We start from the raw sequence: 20534 nt of genomic DNA, 5'->3' as shown, positions 1-20534 counted from the left end.
CACTATGCAGACTCTTGTAGGTATTAAAAGGGAGTCTCCAGGTATCTTCCCCACCAGGGTGTAGTGCAAAAATAGAGTATTCTCAATGCGGTATTGTTCCTCATGCGTCATTTTAGAGTCCGAACCCGATTAACTATATTGACTCATGGTTACATAGGGAAATAACTACCTATTTTTGGTAATCCTTAGAGGAAATCATTAGCCTTCTATGTTTAGGATGTGCTGGATGTAGGAGTTTAGATCAACAAAAGTACCACTAAACTGGTAATCCTTCCTCCTGTGCCAAGGAGAAAATTGGGATGCATTTTGTTCCTGCATCATGATGTGTGGACTAAGAAGAGGACAATTGGTAGTTCGAGGGGAGAACAGGAGTTTTGACTACGTAAACAAACCCTTCTTATCGGAGAGGCTCATTGTGCCCGCCCTGGGGTACTGGTTATATCTAAAAAACTTAAATAGAATGGAACCATTAGAGGTCCTAATACGGGCTATGGGACTTACTGATGGAGATCTTGATGTAGACTTATTTAGTAGTTCAGGCCTAAGAGCAGGAGGCATTGTACAGTGGCTACTGCTTTCTAACACAGGTTAATTCACTCCATGGAATGTTATCATTCAGTTCATTCTCATGTGTTTTCCACCGAAACACCAACAGCTGTTCATTTTCGAATGGGGTTGGCTATATACATTGTATAGATTCCTAGACAGAGCACTCCATTTTGTCCAGTGGGTGGTACATGTCTGTCTGGGTAATGTGTACTCCACTTTGTTGTCAGCTTTCTTGCATCTAATGACACTCCTACATTTATTGATGTTCTGGTCATTCCTGCGTATCTTAATCCACAGGGGCATCTAATGAGGTTGACACAGATCTTTGTTTTACAATGTGAGTGTGATCAGGTTTCATTTTTTTTTTTTTTTACATTTCTTAGCTCAGTGAATTTCTGTAGTTTTGTGAACCTGCATATGTTTCAATGTCCACAGGGATCGTGGTCAATCATAGCAAGTTAAGGTCATTCACTGTAGTTCTCCTGGGAAGTTTTCTGTCTAGGTCTGGTATGGACTAACATCCCTTTTAGATTTCTTGTATGTTTGAAAGCATCCCGCAGGCGATCAAAATTCAATTTTCCGCTAATATTGCATCTCTTATTTACTATCTTCTTCACTGTGTTGGAATACAGGGTGAAAGACATGACGCTAATAAGTGTCCTGGATATTGCTGGAGATTTCAGTTCCAATAGTGCTTCTCTGCTGTTTCTCGCTCGCTTTTGTGACTTATTAATGATTTTAAGTGGGTATTTCCTGTCATATAGTCTTCCTCCCAGAACGGTGAATTGTAGCTCAATGTCCTGTAAGTCACTGCAGTTTCTCCTGATTGAGTAATTCGCCAAAAGGTAAATTGTTCCTCAATGAACTAGTAGACTGTTGTGATCTGTCACTTTCTTGAAAGAGTTCGTTCTTAGCATCCTATTATCAATTCTGATAGTGCAGTACAAGAAAGGTAGTTCCTGGTCTGATATATTCTTAAAGAAACATAGAAATAGGTTTAAGCAATAAACACAGTCGACAAATTATTAATCTGTTGTGCGCAGTCCCTTCCATACTATCAAGATATCATCAATAAACCTTTGCTACAGATAGATGTTACCCTTCTATGGGCAGTCATTGCATAAAATAAAATTCTGCTCAAAGTGGGACATGTATAGACAGGGCAGACCCGGGGCAAAAGTCCCTTGTCTCTGCAGGTATAAGGTGTTCTCAAATAAAAAACAAATATTTTTCAGTGCGATCAATGCATTTAGTCGTAGTGTGTATGAGTGTCGGGAAGTGCCATTCTTTATATCTCAAAACTTCCTCTACTACATCCAAAGTTGTGTCTTGAGGTATGTTGGTATTTAATGCTTTGACATCCAGGGTGATCAGTTGATCTACGTCCCCCTTCATATTGATTTCAATAATCAAATTAAGAACATCTTTAGTGTCTTTCGGGAATGTTGGTGTTTGCTCCCCTACAGGTCGTAGAAAATGATCACAAAATTTGGAAAGCGGCTTCAGTGGGGGGTCTAACCCTATAGGACGTCCTATGGGTTTAGGGGGGGAGCCCTTTATGTATTTGGGGTAAATTGTAAAAATATCGTACTTTTAAATATTTTTTTGGTGAGGAACTCAACTTCTCGTTTCATAATCCACCCTATTGTTTCACCTTCATTCACTAGAACTCATCTCTAGTGACGTTTTTTCAGATGGATCCTCAGTGATTACCATATAGTATTTAGTATCCTACGGTTGTCTCAAACATTCTTTCCTGTACTTCAGTTGAGAGTATCACTATTTCACCGCCTTATCTGCGGGTTTAATCGTGAATGATTAATCCTTGGACAGTGCCTCTTGGGCTTGACTTGTCTTCCCTGGACAGGTTCACAAATGCACTTTTTAATTCCATGTTCTTATCATTCAGTTCTGCCTGTTCGAAGTTGATGATTTCAGTAGGAACCGTGTTACTATTTGGTGTGAAAGTGGAAGTATTCCTGAATTCTGAGTCTGCTGTCTCCTCCTGGTCAAGTCTTCGGTAATTATTCTTCTAGGGGAAAACCATTTCTTATGCAGGGGTTTACTTTCTCCTTACTAAACCTTTTGATGTTATTGTGTAACTTTGTGATCTTTTGTTGCATCAGAAAGTCTTTGTGTTTGTTCATTTCAGAGTTTATTTCTGCAAGACGGACCTTAAATGTTGAAATTTGAATGCCGCTCTTCCATGCATTCTCTGCCGCAATTATTTTGATCAATTAGGCATCTGACAATCTTTTTGCCGTATTGATTATCAGTACCAACCAATCACAAATGTGCATTTCCAAGCTATCTGTGACCATTCATAGCGGAATATCGGATCCTCCAGAAATATGTGAGTAGCATTACCAACTAGAAGGCCTTTAGGTACCACATTGGCCCACAGGTATTTTGTTATGATAGCTCCATGTAGAGCTGTCTTGATCTGGGTTATACATAGGAGTGCCTCCCTCTGCTCCCTGGAGAGAAGGTGTTCTCAAAAACTCTGCTACAACAGCATCGTTGTAACTCAAACCCTGTATGTCTTCCATGACTGATAAACTGGTGTATTGGGATGTTCTTGCGAGAGAGATGATACACCCCCAGCTTTATTGAGAAGCTGTCTCAAAAGCAATTTCCTCTAAAATTGAATTCCTGCAGCTGATCCACTGTGCATGAAGCCATCAACCAATCTAGAAGGACTGAGAGTAATGATGGTCCACACACACACTCCCAACATAATAATCACAAAACGAATAAGGCAAGAAATAGGTCTACCCTTTAGGTGAACATTCTTTCCCATCAATGCATTCCCACTTTTGTTTTTACTTTGAAAAATGGGATCTGTGCAATAAAGTAATTTCAGGGGGGTACCTTAGTTAATTTTAAAATTTGGTATACCAATCTACGAATTCATTCAACATTGAGTTTCTGAGCGATTCCTCAAGCACAGACTGCACACACTGAGAAAAGTTCTCAAGCAAAGCGCACCTATTCAGGGGCCTGTTGGTCATTTAAGCTATGGCACAACAAGGAGCTAGCCGATGATGAAGCATGCCACCCCTAGAGATGGGTGAGGGCTCTTGGTCCAATATTTTCAATATCCTGTCAAACCTGACAATCATTAGGATATGCAAATGGTGTTAACCTTAATTCCTTTGAAGAAGCAGCACATTTTTCTTGAGTTTACGTTGGGAGTGTGTGTTGGACCTTGATTACTCCCAGTCCCTCTAACTTTCACCCACCTCCAGACTATGGCTAACCTCTTGCATTCTATGGGGTTCACTATCAACATGCCGAAGTCCCACCTGACTCCTCCTTTGATGCCCCTTTTCATCTGAGCTATTCAAAATGCAGAGCAGTCCTATCCGGAGCATCCTGGATTCTCCGGACAGGAGAATCCAGGATATTTGGACAATGATCCCAATGTTTTAACCTCTGTCCCGGATTTCAGTGAGACTGATACCTAGGCTGTTTGATCTCCTAGCCTCCTGCATGTGAAGCACGCTCAACGGCACATGCGGGTTCTGCACTGGGACATGAAGTCCCAGTGTACGCAGCATCAGGGAAATCTCTCCTACTTGGTCCAGATTTAGAAGAAGACTGCAAAAGATCTGCAGTTGTGGCTAACAAACTGCGATTGGACCAGCGGTAGAGCCCTTCTCCCTTCCCCACCGAACTCTGACAGTGGTAACGGACACATCGCTTCTGGTTTGGAGGCCGCCACCTGAGAGAGGTGGAGATCAGTGGACTCTGAGGTGGAGCTGGAACTCCGCCGGACACCAGTCCTCTAGAGCGGTGAGCAATTCACTTTGCATTAAAAGCTTTCCTTCCATCCATCATAGGAAGGTTGGTTCAGGTGTTCACAGGCAACGCCACCGCCATGTGGTATTGCAATAACTAGGGAAACAGGACGGAGTGGGGTCGTGGACCATGTGCCGGGTCGTAGACCATATGCCGGGAGGCCCTGTTCCTCTGAACCTTGCTGGAGCAACAGTCCATCTTGCTGGTTGTGCAACACTCTGCATCTCTGAATTCGAGGGGAGACTGACTCAGCCGTCTATGCATTGCAGATCACGAATGGCGTCCACATTCGGAGGTGGCACAAGGTCTCTTCTGAGAATGGGTATAATCTTGGCTCAGTCTATTCACCACTGTCGAACGTGCGATGTCTGTTCTTCTGCACGCTGGTGTTTCCGAAGCATTTTTCAGTTGGATATGCACATCTCTTCTCCTACCCTGAGATCAGGACCGACTGGGCTGGAATCATCTTAGTGGCTCCAGACTGGCAAGGAAAGTTTGGTATCCCGAACCCCTGAGCAGGAGCATCGGTCCTCCGATCAGGCTTCCTCTTCGGGGTAACTTCCTGTCACAGCGGAAGGGTAGGATCCAGCACCTGAACCTAAGCACACTACACCTGCATCCATGCAGATTGAGCGGCGACAGCTGAATGCGTTTGATCTTCCTACTGAGATTTGTGAAGTCATCTTGCAAGCCAGATATCCCTCAACAAAGACTGAATACATCTGCCATTGGGACAAATTTGTGGTTTGGCTCTCCTCCGGCCATGCTCATCCACTTTCGGCCCTCTTGGTGTTATATTTTTTTTAATGCGGTCTTTAGCCCAGTGAGACCTTGCCTTGGGCACCGTTAAAGATTGTTTCGGCCAGATCGGCTTTCTTGCCTTTGCTGGATCAGCCTTCATTGCATAAGTCACCTGTTGTGACCTGTTTTCTTAAGGGCTTTTAACATTTGTTCCCTTCTATACATTTCATCATTCCTTAATTGAACCATAATTTGGTCCCAATGTTTCTCATGTGCTCCCCCCTTCACGCCCTGCATAGCTGTCCTCAGGCTCCTAACTCTTAAGACTGCCTTCTTACTGGCCTTTACATCAGCCAAGAGGGTCGATGAGCTTCAGACTCCTTCAGTTGACCCTCCTTACACCAGCTTCTACCTGGGTAAGCTGGTTCTTTGGGCTTGTACCTCCTTCCTTCTGAAAGTGGTGACCTCTTTTCACGTCGGCCACGTTGCTAACATTCTTCGCTCAACCTCATCCTTCTAAGGTTCCACCATTTGAATCCAAAAAGATCTCGTTCCTTTTACATTTTTTCCACTGAAGACCATGGGGTGGATGACCAACTTTTTATTTACAGAAGCGAAAACAGGTAAGGAATATCTGAAGAGATCCATCTCTCGATGCATTATACTTTGCTTCTTAACTAGTGAGTAGCAGATTTTAATTCAGTCTCCTGAGGGCTTTCGGGTCCATTCCACCAGGGCCAAGGCTGCTGTTGCATTCGCACCCAGGGTCCCTGTCCTGGACATCTGCTAAGCCACTACATGGGTGTGAGAAGTTAGCCTGGTATATGCTGACCACTAATTAAATTGGGCACCTTGTACCAGTCCAAACAACCGTTATTGATGATTAGGTTAAAGACCACCTTTATTGAAAGCTATCCTAGTGGTAGCTGTGGAGAGCAGCCTTCAGGCTAAATCTCGAAGGAATGAAAGCAACTTGGTTTACCAGATCAGAACCTCCTGAATGACCAAATGAAAGGAGAACCACACAAGATGTATAAAATATATGTCACAGGGAGGAGAGGAGTTGGCCCAACGGCTAGGGCGCTCGACCTCGGACCTGGGGAACTGGGTTCGAGTCTCAGTAATGACGCTGAACATCCTGTGATTCTGGGCAAATTACTTAATCTCCCCGTGCCTAACAAAGAATGAATGTGTGTCCTCATGTAACGTAACTGGTTCTATGTAAAGCGCTCTGATACCCGATTGGATTTGGGTCATGTTTGCGCTATATAAAATTCTGCAAAAAAAATGTATTTATTACCAGAAACTCTCTCTATTAACCTCTTTATGAGATTAGAGCACAAAGCACACAATATTAAATCATTAAAACGACCGTAAATAGCACAATACACAGTGGGCTTCAGGGGGAGACTGAACCATATACTAAGAAAGTGGTATAACAGCCACGACTTAACTAGACACAGTGCCTAGAGCACGTAGAATCGCTGGAACCCCTAGGAACCACCCAAAGTAGTGACACAGGGGACCCACGGAGGACGGGGCCAGTGTGAGAACACAGGCGAGAGCGCCGTACAACCCTATGGGAGAGTCTCAGTTGGAAAATTACACTTTAAGGACACTTCAGAGAGGACTTCAAGAAACCCTTTGAAACATAGAAGGTTCTAAGGCCAGCACCCTTGTGAGTATGAGTACTGAGGTACCGTGTCCGGATCAACCACCAACAAGCCTTGGCAACTGCAACCCACGCGGGCAGAGTAAACAAGCTACGGTGAGGACCACAAGGTCCTGGGGATTTTCCAAACAATGGAGAGTCGGGGCACGTCTGGAGCAACCAGGAAAGTCCAAGGAAAGTCAAAGTTACCTTCACAGGGACCCACAGGCCAACGAACTAGGGATGGCGAAGGGACCTCGAGCTGAATCACGAAATACCAGCCCACGGAACACTCGTGGAGTGTAGGCTCAATCTTCTGTTGAAATACAGGACTACACGTAGCCCAAAGCACAGCCTCCGGGATCGCCAAAAAGCATATGCTGCTGTAAAAGTACACGGTGCACAGGGGTTCGGGTTGCACGGTCCCCACGAGGGATACTGGTCTCAGAATTGCTAAGAGGTCAGATCAACCTCAGGGACGCTTGAAAACCCACCTCCTGTGTTGCAGAAATCTATCGGAGTCCTCAGGAGCTCGGAGATGCAAACCGGTCAGATGCATTAAGGTGCCTGCTGCTGCAGGGGAGTAACTCCTTTACCCTAAGGGAGATTCTTCAGTCATCCAGCGAAGTGTCGATCGTCGAAGTACTTGGTTTCTGTAGCAGAGTTTAACCCAGGTAAAATCTAAAGTCCTGTAGTCAGGGTTTCTACATTATACCCAAGGAAGGGGTAGGACAAGCTCTGGGGACCCACCTATAGGAGGGTCAGGCTAGAGGGGTGGTAACACCCTTGTCCTTTGTCCAGTTTTGCGCCAGAGCAGGAGCAAATGGCTCCTGCAACTGGTTTGAACTGGACTATGCACAGGGACACCAAATGTGCCCCCAGTGCAGACATCAAAGCACTCTTGGAGTGCACCCACCCAGCCCCAGTACACTAAATCCTGTCTGGGAGGTGGTCACACCTCCCTGTGACAGGAAACCTATTGTCAAGCCTGCCCCTGCTCTGGCTTGGCTCAGCAGCAGGAGGGCAGACTTGTGTCTGTGGCTGGCGGCATTGATTGTGTGATGCCCAGGTCGAGAAAGCTGGTACCGGGTGTACCGGTGTTTCACATAAGTCCCTCTAGAAGGGTGGAATCATACCTCCCACACCAGTTACTGGTGTGGAGGTATGATTCCAAGGTGTTTGACACCAAACACAACATGTTTCTAAGCAGCAGTTTTAAAGTTAGCATTTTCCGCGAGGTTATAATGCCCTTTAGTATATATGGTTGGCTGCATCACAAACCACCCCGGAAAATAGGTTCCGAAGGCTGCAGAGGGGCTCTGCTCATGCAGGGTCACCCTCTCACATAAAACCCTGCCTTTGTGATTGATAAGGCCTGCCATAGGGGTGACTGATAGGTTTATATGTGCAGTGATTTAGAATAGATATAGTGAACCTATATCTAAGTAAGGGGTGCATGCACCACCTTACACAGGCTGCAGAAGCAGACCTGTGGTGTCAGTTTGAATGGTCTCTCAGGGGTGGCATAATACATGCTGCAGCCCCTGGGAGGCCTCTGGGGTACCTATGTCCTGGGTACATAGTATACCATATAGGTCCTCTTGGATTTCCTTGTTTGATTCAATTCACAGACACCCCTCCGAGGCTTGGGTATATATTCAAAAGTGAGAAATCGACGGTTAAAACGTTTTAACAGACTAACAAGTTAATTTCTTTCGCTAAAGCCTTTTTTTTTGGTAGAGACTCTCTAACTGCTGATTTCTCGCTGACCATTCAATGCTCTGACATAGCTCTGTGTTTTTAGCCTGGAAATATTTACAAAAGAAACTGTCAGTGTTGTGGGGTGGTGCGTATATAGGCATCACATACGTCACTTCTGGCGCGTACTCCGCCGACGCAGAGCCCATCACTGCCTACTGGCATGCAGATGTGCTGTTCAAGATCTTCTGGATCCACAAATCTAAAAGAAGGTAGTGGTGGACAGAGGGGTCGCACATCAATAAAAATTATGGGTGGGCAACAAAGTATTTTGTGTAATCAGATAACATGAAAAAGTAGAATTGGTGCCACTCAGAGTAAAAAAAACACCCACTACCTCGGGTGCAGAAAACACAAGTAACAGGGAGTGACATGCGTATTAGCTTACAAAAACTAGATATACCCTGGCACTCATAACATTTGAAACTCAATTATTGACACTGTTAAGTCAGGACTAGAAAAATAAAGAATACTCTTAACACAGGAAACTTTGTTTGTAAGGACATTCACTAATTTATTTCATTTATTTGACCTGGTTGGTATCAAAGTAACACAGAAGTGTTACAAAATGTACAGCGACTGAAACACTTACAGCCAAGTAATACAATCAAAGTTAAAGTCTCTACAATGATGAAATAGTGATACAGTCCTTGATGCAGAAAACACGAAACAGCCAACACGTGCTTCGTCACAACCGTGACTTTTTCAAGGTAATGATAGCCGGTTGATTTAGGAGTAATTTAGTAGGAATCGAATTTTTCAGATAATACTATTCCTACTGAATAACTTTTAAATCCACTGACTATCATTACCGGCAAGCTGTTAACTTCGTCTAGAAATACGTCCAATTTTAAGCCTTGAAAAAGTCACGGTTGTGACGAAACAAGTATTGGCCATTTTCTGGATCCTGTCTGACACCTGGGGAATATTCTACAGTGAGGAATCTGAGGATAAATACAGTCTCCAACAGAAAAAGCTTTATCGAATGTAAGTAACATTTGTCAGAACCTCGGACAAGCTACCAGGCTCCTCCCTCTCTGCTTTTCCCCACTCCTTTTAAACAAGTCCCTGGGGATGTGTTCATGACTTAAGCTAACCTCCACTCCTCTAATTTGTGCAGCAGAGGTTAGGCGTAACCTGCCTGCGTCATTGTTGGGAGTTCTATTGGACCAGAGACAGGAAACATTCGTCTTGTTCTTGACCCCTTGAAATGAATTCCCCCTCCCTTCTTTCTCAGCCAGATTATTTCATGTTTGTTTCTTGATGGTTCAAGGGAACAGATGCAAGCACATATTTGGCCTCCCTCACCACTACAGGGTTTCTGTAGTGGTGAATGAGAAGAGGATGGCCATGTTTGTTTCCTGTAAGTGCCATTGGTCCTGCTGCAGGACTGTCCCAATCCTAGGCATCTCAGAAGCAGCTGAGACTTGTGAAGGAACAACACCCCTCTGAAGTGGTGCTGCAGCTATAGACATGAGACACAAGTGCTATCTGGATTTCAGTAAGTTTCAGGCAGGAAAGAACATGATTATCCTGAAACAAATTGTGAAGGAACCTGACTGTGTAAAAGAGGTGGGTAGGGTTGCGGGCTGGCAGGGAAGGGGGGATGTTTGAAGAGAAAAGGGACACAGAGAGCACTGTGCCTCATGGTCGCTTTCTGGTTTCGCGGTGACTTTGTCATTTGGTATACTCCACTTGGTTTCATGCTTATTCCATTTAACCCTGTATATGGACGTACATTTTATATTTATTTAAGAAAGCATGGCCTGTCCGCTCGCCCATCTAGTGAATAAAGTCCTCATAAAATTCAATTCAATTAAACTCAACTGACTATCCATGTCTTACTTGGCTAGTAGTCCTGATTCAAGCCAGCAGAACAAAGGCTACTATGTACACCTTGCATGTTTTCTTTCCTTTTACAAATAGATTCTGAGAATCTGCAATTTGGAAACTGTTTCCAAAGAATCTGAAATTACATTTTAGCTTTATATTCTTGGTGGTGTGAGGTTTCTGGTGGGTATCATTGAATGCAGCTACAGGCTTAAGTAGTCTTTTCTGGAAAACATACTGTGCAGGGAGTCTCTATCTCTCCAGCGATTCCTAATTATTCTCTTTCTTTCCCCACCTTTCTGTCTCCTGACAGTTAAAAGATGGGAAGGACAGACATTTAAAAAAGGTGAGTGACTCTAGATTGTAATAAGTCTTTTGGACAGGGGGAGGGACTAGAAGATACTAGTGCAGCAGCTCAGTGAGTTAAGTGCTCACTGCTGGTATCTCGGCGATTTGCAGGTCACTAGTCTTGAATAATAGCAACGCCAACTAAGCATTTCCTCCTTTAGATTTAGACACATTTAGCACCATTAATTTGGGTCCCATAGAAACCTGTTATTTTAAGTGTTCAGAAAAGGCAAACATGCATTATTAAGCACAACATATAAAGTAATTCTTTATTTCAGGTTTGGCTTATTGTCTGCACACATCTCCCAGATTTTATCTCTGGTTGCCGATCTGGGCTTTGTGTTTCCACCTTCTTCCCATACTGCAAGCTTGTGTTGTGTGTGTGTGCTGTCCATGCGAGGGATTCACCTGTGACTCTGTACAATCTTCCCTCCTCAAGGTTTCAGACTTAATTGCGAAGTGTGTGTCTTTTTGCAGTAGTTTGCACTGAGGCTACTGTGTAAGGTATTTCTGAGTTCTCATTCCAAGCAATTCCAACATTCAGTGGCAGTACATCTCATTGCTAACTGATTTAGATAAGCTCAGAACAGTGGATGTTCATCAACAAGGCACTTCAGCCCCAAGAGTTTAAAAACTCTAGGAAAGTCATAGTTTGTGTTGGAGAGAAAATTAAGGTGTGTAGAGGCTGGGGCATGTAATGTAGAAGAACAAAGATGCTGAGGATCTAAAGTGACTGAATGTCGAAAATAGAGACCTGATCACGGCTAGAAATTAAAAATTAACGCAGTGACTAAAAGCATAAATGTGACAAAGCAGGGAAATAAATTACTGATTGATCAATTACAAAAAAGATGTACATGGGGTAAGATCAAAGAGGGGTAAAGTGAACAGGGCTTTAGGTCCTGAGTAGTAGTCCCAATGTGAGGGTATAGAAAGTTATTCAGGGCCTATGAGCTTAGTAAGAAGAAAGTGAGTGAAGGTGTCCAAAAGAAATGGTGTCTAAGCTCTAGAAAGAAGATCTGCATAGTTTGGAAGCACAGAAAATAGACTTGTACAGTCCTTATAGCTAAAATAAACATATCCATTGAGGGAGAGCTAAGAAAGGAGAACTACTGGGGTTGAGGTAATATAAAAGAAACCTATGGGCCAGAAGGGCATTTAAAGGTGACACAAATCCTTAGTATATAGAGTGGAGATGTGTACAAGCAGAGAAAGGACATGCAGTGCCTTAAAGACTCAAACAAGACAGACCATGGCATTCTGTCGAAACAGATATGAGTGGAGCATGTAGAACAGAGACTTATAGGCTTTTACCTAGAAAGTTGACTCAGTGGATAAGAGCAGATGAAGAGATTTGAGCTGAATCAGAGAGCAGAGAAATACTGGAACTTAGTGCAGAGAAAGAATTGGTGCATGTTCTAATCGCATTGTAGAGAGATGCTTGCACTTAGTCTCCGAGTGCTCCAACTTTATTGCACAGCGGCGCAAAGCATTAAATGAGATATCAGGTGTAATATGTGTGGCAGTGGTTAATTTTTGTCACTGGAGTGGAAGTACAACTACTCATTATTTTTACTTTTCACAGAAACTGAAGCCACCTCTGGGAGAGACAGAGTTGACGGTCCAGTCAGAGAAGTCACACCAGCGAGAGAAGTTAGAGCGATTCAAGCTGATGTGCCAGATGTTGGAGCGCGTGAAAGACTCTTCTAGCTCCAGCTCAAGCTCTGACTCAGACTCTGACTCTGACTCTCGAGGCTCGGATGCCAGCAGTGATGGTGGTGGCTCTAACCCTGCAACTACCCCCACTCGAGAACAGCGGCTGGCGGCTCTGGGCTTCAGTGCTAGTGAAGAAGACGATGAAGAGGAAGAGGAGAGCCACAATGGCAGCTCTGATGCCCGTAATGGCAAACTCAAGTCCCGTGTGAACTCTCAGGAGAAGGAGAACAACCACCACACCACCAAGGGTACCAAGCAGCCCCCAGGCAGGAAGGCAGGCCGGCCTGCTGGGCAAGTGGGGCTTCGAATTGTGGCCCGGACCCAGTTCCTTAACCGGCCGTTAGTGCCATCTCCCCCCAAACCCTTACAAATGGAGCGGCATGTGGTGAAGCCGCCTCCTGACAGCCCTGAGCCAGACTCTCTTCCATTGGACAGCGGCTCTGACCACATCATGCAGCGTGACATCTGGCTCGCGGTCTTCCAATACCTCAGCTACCGAGACCTATGCGTGTGCATGCGCGTGTGCAAGACCTGGAGCCGCTGGTAAGAAAAGTATTGCCCGCTCCCAAACCTGTTTTGAGAGAGTCTGCAGAAGGCTCTGCTTCAATCCTAAGTGTACCTATCTGACTGTTTTAGTGTTAGATCTATTTGTATTTTATATTACACAGATGTTCCTTCCTCACCAATTCAGAGCACTTTGAAAATATGTGAAAATATTAATCAAAAAATACCGGGGGAAAAAAATAGTGACCCTATGTGGTTTGACCTCAAATGTGTTTTACATATATTTTTGAAAAGTAATTCCAATAGATTTAGGCCCCTTTTTAGGTGGTCTATTCATCTATCAGTTGGAGCAACCAAACATCTTTGCCTAGAGTGCCTTCAAACTCTTATATTTTAAGACTTGCGGGTTTTGTCACTCTTATTTGCGGTCTTCTGCTTTTACACCAATCTGTATTACCTTCAGCATCTGTATTTCATCCCTTTTGGTGTGGGAGTGCACGTTTCCAGGGCTCTGGGTAAAATATTTTGCCTTGTACTCTTCGTGCTTCTCCTGATGCTGCCAAATCCACACAAGCTACTTTTACGCACACCCTCAGACCGTTCTAGATTAGTCAGTCTGGTACCCTGTGTTGCAAACCACCAAGCTGTGCAATTTATACTGCCGCAGTCTGATTTTCGAGAGTTTGGCTGAGGAAAATGGGATAATGTGTGACCTGACAAATGCAGGGATTTAAACACCATGGCCTCTTTTATGCATATTTCCATTCCTCACTTGGTTTCAGCTGGTTCCCACTGTAATTTTCCTAATGCCCCTACAATGTTACTTCACTGCTTAGTAGTTGTTTTTGTCTGACAAAATCTCATACTAGGTTATAGGTTGTTCCATGTGTCAGTCACTCCCATTGTTGGTGTTACTCTGTGCCAAGAGTTGAAATGTGTGTTTTTTTTTTTGTTGTTTTTTTTTTTAAGTAGCAGCGCTTGCTTTAGAACTCATTGGTTCTTTTGATGTATGCAGATTTACCTTTTACTTAGAATGATCTGGTGAAGAGCTCTTCCACATATTCCTGTTACTTGGGGTTCAGGCTGGTCCCAAAGGCGGAGCTTTGGTTCTTGACTTCATGAATTTTATAATCTGTTCATGCCCTTTCCCTGTGTGCGTGCCTTCATTCTAGAGATGGGACAATACTGGCGATCGTAAGGTTTGCTTTCATTTCGGAGACCAGAAAATTCAATAGAGTAAATATTGGCGCTAGGGTAAATTGAAGTTCTCCGCATATATGATCCTGATTTAATGGATTCGCAATATTTTATCATGTAATGCACCTTCAGCATGGTATCCAAAAAGATTAGCGGCATACTTTTCCTCTTCAAGGTCGGCCTCATGTACGAGCTGTGGAAAATACAGTAATTTCTGCAAACCTTTTTGCACATCTCTTATGTTGAGATGGCTTGGTTTTTATTATAACAGGCAAGAAGTCCTTAAATTTATAAGACCCGCTACACATGCTATTATACAATATTAGTGCACTCTGCATTTATGGAAGTTCTTTTTTTTCACTTTATTTAGCTTTTTCAAATAAATGTCAAAATAGAACAACTAAGCAGACACCGGTAGTTGGGTGGGGCTATGCAAAGGAAGCGAAGGAGAGAGAAAGTAAAAGGGGTACCAAGGGAGCAGACTGCATTTCCATGCCAGTCAAGAACAACTTTATTTCGGTTCAGAAGAACCATAAGTTTACAGTAAAATTATCACAGTTTTTAAAACAATTACAGTCAATAATTTTAAAATAACAATTCCTAAGATTCCAGGAAAAAAAATTCTTTACATGCAGTGATTGAATTGGAGCAGCATAGTATTATACAATTGTTAAAATTCAGAGAGCATAAAATACTAAATCAATAGTAAGCGGTTTGGAACAACATACAGTAAAACCATTTGTTACTCGGGATCTCTTACTCCTAGCCTTTTTAAATAGCCCTAGAAACATTTATATAATTGGCTACCGCAATACAAATATCAGGGGCAGCCAGTGTGTACAAGTTAAAACCATCAATATATGGGCAAGGGCGGATTTTCTTTACTAATGGGACTAAACATTTTCTCCTCGCCGTTTTATATAAGGTGCAGAAGGGCATAAAGTGCATAGTTTTTTGGCTTGTAGAATTGTCACACGGAAATGCCAACAAACACTGCACAGGGCGTAAATGAAATCTGGTCAGATAAGATCTAGTCTGCAAATCAGTAGTAAAAGTTATAAAATATTGCAAAGAGGCATCTGTGATTGGCCCATCTCATCTTGTTCTAGATAACGCATGTTAGCCCTGGAGTGAAACGCCTCTTTAATATTCGTTTTAGCATTTAGTGGGATACTTTCTGTGTTGTCATAAAAGTGCCCCAGTTCTATCTCATGATATTTGTCCCTCACAAAGTGGAGCCATGGTATTTTTAGTGCATTTACCAGGTTTAGACAGTCTAAGATTACTTCACGTTAAAATAATTCTTCAGATTGCCAAATGTTTGCCCATAATAACAAAGGGACACTAGCTATACGATCCTCTACAAACTCCAGTCCCAATTCCTTGTGACATGCCAGATTGTTGGGCACTATTCGGAGTCATCCATAACCTTTTGGTGAATTTGTTTTCCATTGTTTGTAGCTGACGACTTTTATGATGTCCCCATTCCCCTGCCCCATATGTTGCGATAGAAAGACCTTTTGCTTTATATATGGTAATTAATTCTCACACAGGGTTATGTCCCAATTTACTTGCAAAACAAAATAGCCCATCTACAACCTTATTTGTATGATGGGCTCTTGCTGTGACAAGTGGTGCCCATTACAACCGGTTGTTATATAAATTCCCCAGGTATGTAAAGTTGTCTTCCTTTTGTATTCTCTTGTCCCGCACAGTAAAAGTCTTAGTTTTTGTGGTCTTGGGGCCCCATACCATATTAAATGATTTAGTAAATTTAACTTCTAGGTCGAGTGAAGACATAATCGGTAAAAGTATCAAGGGATTTCTGAGGGCTGTCGTTGCCATTAACACTGTTTCATCTGCGTAAGCTAATAGGGGAACAGGTATTCTACCAATATTAGGGAAATCCACATCCCTACATAATAAAAGGGCCTCAAGACCATTTGTGTATATTAAAAACAAGAAAGGGGCCAAATTGCATCCTTGTTGGACACCCTCTGTTGAGGCTATCAAATCAGATTTTCCCCTTGGGTGCCGTATCTTATGGTCACTGTGGTATTAAAGTGTAACATGCGGAGGAGGATACCAATGCTTCTTCTACGCCCATGTCTTCCATCATAGCCCACAGTTTGTCCCGCATAACGGTATCAAAAGCACTGGACAAATCTATGAAGACCAGGTGGATCGCGCCCTTCCTGGCCTTCATGTATTTGTTAATTAAGGACGAGTTAATTTAGGCCGTGCCTAATCCCTTCCTGAAGCCATATTGTGTTTAGACATGACCCCTACAGTGGTTGCCCAGGCCTCCCAAGCTGGCAAGGAGAACCCTACCTAGCACCTTGGCTGTGGTATCAATGAGTGAGATTGGCCTGTAGCATGCCGGATCGCTTCTGTTACCCTTTTTGAAAACGGGGACAACTAATGCCTCCTTCCAGGATGCAGGCATGGGGCTAATGATAACTGCCTTAAAGACGTTCGTCAACAGTGCTGCCCACAAGTTAGGATTGCTTCTAAAAAGTTCAAGGGGCATCCCTTCTGGTCCCGGGGCTTTCAAGCGTATCCCCAGAGCTAACGCCTCCTCAACCTCAGATACTGTGATGGATAAACTAAGTTGGGTTGCAGATAGATCTACGGGCAGATCCCTTGTAAACTCCTCTACCCTCTTGTGCTGGCGGTTAAAAACACCAGTAAAATGAGCTACCCAGGCATCTCCCAAAATCAGTGAGTCCATCTGTCTCACGTCTTCAGTTAAAAAGAAAAGGGCGGTTGTTACTTTACCAAAATTCTTTTGTATCTTTTAGGGCTCCTGCTCTCTCCATGTCTTCCATGCTGAGCTTCTCAATTATGCTTTTCTTTCCTCAATTACAAGTTTATATTTGTACCTTGTGGCTTTACCAAAATCTGTTGCGCGGAGTAGCGTGGAGTGCCCTTTTTAATTTCCTATGTGCTCTGGCTCACTCTGAGTTAAACCATCGGGCTTCCTGGGATTCCCTGCGTTGGATGCTACTCGTCAGGCATTTAGCTACATCGGAGCACAGTAACCCAAACTCCCGAACAACGTCCCTTGGTGAAGAATCTATCTGCAAACACCCCATTATTGTGTGGTAGTTTCTTCTGATGGTATCTTCCTCAAATTTGGGGGGATTGATCTTGCCCCAATTTAATCTGACTCCCTTATTCGGTTGACATTGTTCGGGAGTTTGGATTACAAAAAAAACTGTTCCATGCTTTAATTAGACTATGAAGTCGATGTAAGTTTTTTGCCTTCAAAAGGGGACCACATGACTGGTGGTTTCAGTCTTCTCCACCAGCTTGTAAGCAAGATCTGTTTCAGCTTCATTTCAAGAAGATCGGGGAAATCTGTGTAGCTGCCCCTTCCTCAATACCCCACCATCTGATATTAATACATGTATTAAATGGTATGCAAGGTCATACAAATTGAAGCATTTTATCAGCTAGTATTGCTGTCCTCTCCAACATTGGGCTACAATCATTTTGCCAGCTAACAGGAAGTGTGTAGTTAATTTTCCCATTTACAAGTGCATATATTCTGTTTTCCCATGGATGTCCTGGCAGTATTACAACTGGATCAAGCGATAAATGAATACATGTTTAGTTTTTTTGTATGGCGTAACAAGGATGCCTAATGTGGCTGGATCTAGTTACAAGACCACGAAATGCGCACAATCCTTCATTTGGCAGTCCCTTTAGCACTCATTAGAACCCTACATTCTTCCACCATCCCCCCCAGCCCCCCCCCCCCCCCCCCTTCTCTGAACATGGCCTTAAGTCTGCTTAGAGTCCGTTACCACCTGGTTAGTACCTTTATAGACACATCTTTATTTTGTGCAGATGGAAACTTTTGCTTCTTTACACCTAATGGCCTTCCACTCTTCATTCATGCCCCTTGTAAACCCGTCATCCCACCTTTCCATGTAACTGTATTGGATTGGAAAAAGGCTCATTTATAAGGCCTGTATAAACTAGAGTCCCCTTCCGGTTAGAGGTCTACTTGAGGATTATTATAATAGGAGTCCACTCTCCGTGCACTTGCGGGCTTGCCTTTTCCCCTGATCCAGCCCAGTGCAGTGTCTGTACTAGATTAAACCTGTCTCTGGGAGGGATTTGATATAACTCTTCGCATTCTTCTCTGTTTTAATCTTTGCGACCCCTGCCCACCCACCTTTAAAATATGCATATTTTTTTGCAGCTGTTGAAAGTCTGGATTATGTGTCAGGTAGTGTAGGGGATACGCAAAATCTTTTGTTTTCAGTCCAATTCTTCCTTTGATATAATATATTAACTGTTTGTGGGAGTATATTTCTAATGGCTTGTGGTGTGTGGGGAGCCATAGTAAATGTTATAGTGGCAAGGGGTGAGAATGTGCTTACCCCAGTATTGGAACTTTCATAGATTCTCATGCTTTGTATCATTCCCCGTCGTCGGAATGGGAGCCTCGGTAACAAAAATATATATATATATATATATATACACATATGTGTAACCATAGAAACAAAAGAGAAAAATAGGCCTAGGCCTCATCTCATTTTGTAGTATATCACCCTCTTTGTGTAAAAGAGCCCAAACTTTTGCCAGGGCCAATCAGCACAGCCTCACCCTCTGGAACCTTCCTGAGAGAGCTCAGAGCCTCAGATTTTTCTACCGCACGTTGTGCTAGGGAGTCTCCACTGAGCTCTGCTCAGTTTTTCACAGAGTTACTTTTGGATATCTTTATTGCCATCTTTTGAGACAGAATGTCAGAAAAGGAGAAGAAAGCTTTATTTAGAGCTTGTGCCTCTTGTGGGAAGAAGAGACTGTTTGTGGAAGACAGGCATGAGAACTGCATATACTGCCTGTACCCGGAACACAAGGCCACAGACTGTAAAATCTGTCGGACCTTCTCGACCAAGACCTTGAGAGACAGAGAGGGGCGCTTGCTGACGTGGCTGCAGAAGATAAAGACCAGGGAGGTCATTTCTTCGGATGAGGAAGAATCTATCTCTGGCACCTCCTCCAGGAGATCGAAGAAGAGGGGTAGGTCATCTCCCTCCACTTCTGCGGAACCCCCTCTCAAGGTTCCTCTTAAAGCCCCTCACGGGATCTCTGACAGGTCTGAGGAGGCTGGTCCCAAAAAATCTCCTCACGACAGTGTAAAGGAGAGGCAGGGACGGGCTACTGTGGACATAGCCCCTAAGGACAATAAGGGGGTTGCTACATCTACCCCTCCGTCCCAGAAGGAGAAACCTGCAAAGAAACAGGCTGCAGAAACTCCTCAGTCAGTGCCACTGAAGAAACCGCGTCCGTCGACGCAGGCGGCAGCAGGTACGTCGACGACGATCTCCTCAGTTAAGCCTATTTCCACGGGATCGTCCACGAGACCGTCGACAATATCTACTTCGTCGTCCTCGACGGCGGTGTCGACGACGAAGACCACGTCGACGATGACGACGACGAGTTCGTCGATGTTGATGACTACAAGTTCGTCGACGAGACTGTCGACGGGTGCTCCGCCGACGATGAAACATACTCCGTCGACGAAGAAGAAAGCTCCGTCGACGACTGCTCCGTCGACGACTGCTCCGTCGACGACTGCTCCGTCGGCAACTGCTCAGACGACGACTGCCCCGTCGACGTCTGCTCCGTCGACGAGGATTACAGGACTGTCGACGGCCTCATCGTCGACGAGGATTTCAGCTCCGTCGACGACAGTTGCCCTTCAGTCGACGATGTCGTCGTCGAGTTCGTCGACATTGGTAATCCCGTTGCCACCGACTCCGTCGACGAGACCGCCGACGGGACCGTCGACGACGAAAAATTTGGAATTTTCAACCCAAAGATTAGTGATTACACCGGACATGACTTCCCCTAGGCGGGTCACGCCTTTGCCACCATCCATGCTTCTCGAGGACTCGGAGGAGGATGAGGAGGATGGGCAGTTTGGGGACGCATACAGCCCTTCAGACCTGAATGTCAAACAGCAGGACACAGATACGGAGGAGTTTTATGGTCAAGAGGGGCAGGAGGGACACCAACAGGGATTACGCCCCCGCTCTCTAAGGCAGGACCTAATTGCCTTGCCAGTGGCTTTAGTGTCGGATTTGCAACAGATGCTGCAAGACTATAGATCTCGTTTTCCGACGTTGCCGGATCGCACTCCAGTGCGTCCTTCTCCATTGGAAGTGCCACGTGACATGCCAATGGACTTGCCACCTCTACCAAGAGAGGTACCTCGGTCCATTTCACCAGTGCTGCCTTTAGTGGTTCCTCAACCTTCAGGTACGGAACCTGCTGATGATGACGCAGACGATGGAGATACGGACGAAGACGACGAGGGACAGGTGATCCCTCTTACAGATCCAGGGGATCCAGATGGGGACCCTGATGATACACAGGATCCAGATGCTGTAGGCCGAGAGACAAATATATCGCCTCCGGTGGA

At 44.3% G+C, this 20534-nt stretch overlaps 1 protein-coding gene across 7 annotated transcripts in view; it reads left to right on the top strand.

The window, feature by feature from the left end:
- The window catches only part of FBXL19 (F-box and leucine rich repeat protein 19), a 232401-nt gene that overhangs the window by 71390 nt on the left and 140477 nt on the right, over window positions 1-20534 (top strand). For 4 of the 7 annotated variants that reach the window (XM_085618744.1, XM_085618741.1, XM_085618742.1 and 1 more), the window contains 2 exons: window positions 10644-10676; window positions 12264-12937. In XM_085618744.1, coding sequence (XP_085474870.1) covers window positions 10644-10676; window positions 12264-12937 — 707 coding nt within the window. The remainder of the gene's footprint in view (window positions 1-10643; window positions 10677-12263; window positions 12938-20534) is intronic. The other 3 variants (XM_085618747.1, XM_085618745.1, XM_085618746.1) reach the window with 1 other exon arrangement.

Source organism: Triturus cristatus, chromosome 7, assembly GCF_964204655.1.
Source record: "Triturus cristatus chromosome 7, aTriCri1.1, whole genome shotgun sequence".
In the NCBI taxonomy this organism is placed as follows: Eukaryota; Metazoa; Chordata; class Amphibia; order Caudata; family Salamandridae; genus Triturus; species Triturus cristatus.
Note: the sequence above shows the minus strand (reverse complement) of the source record. Positions and strands in the feature narration are given on the sequence as shown.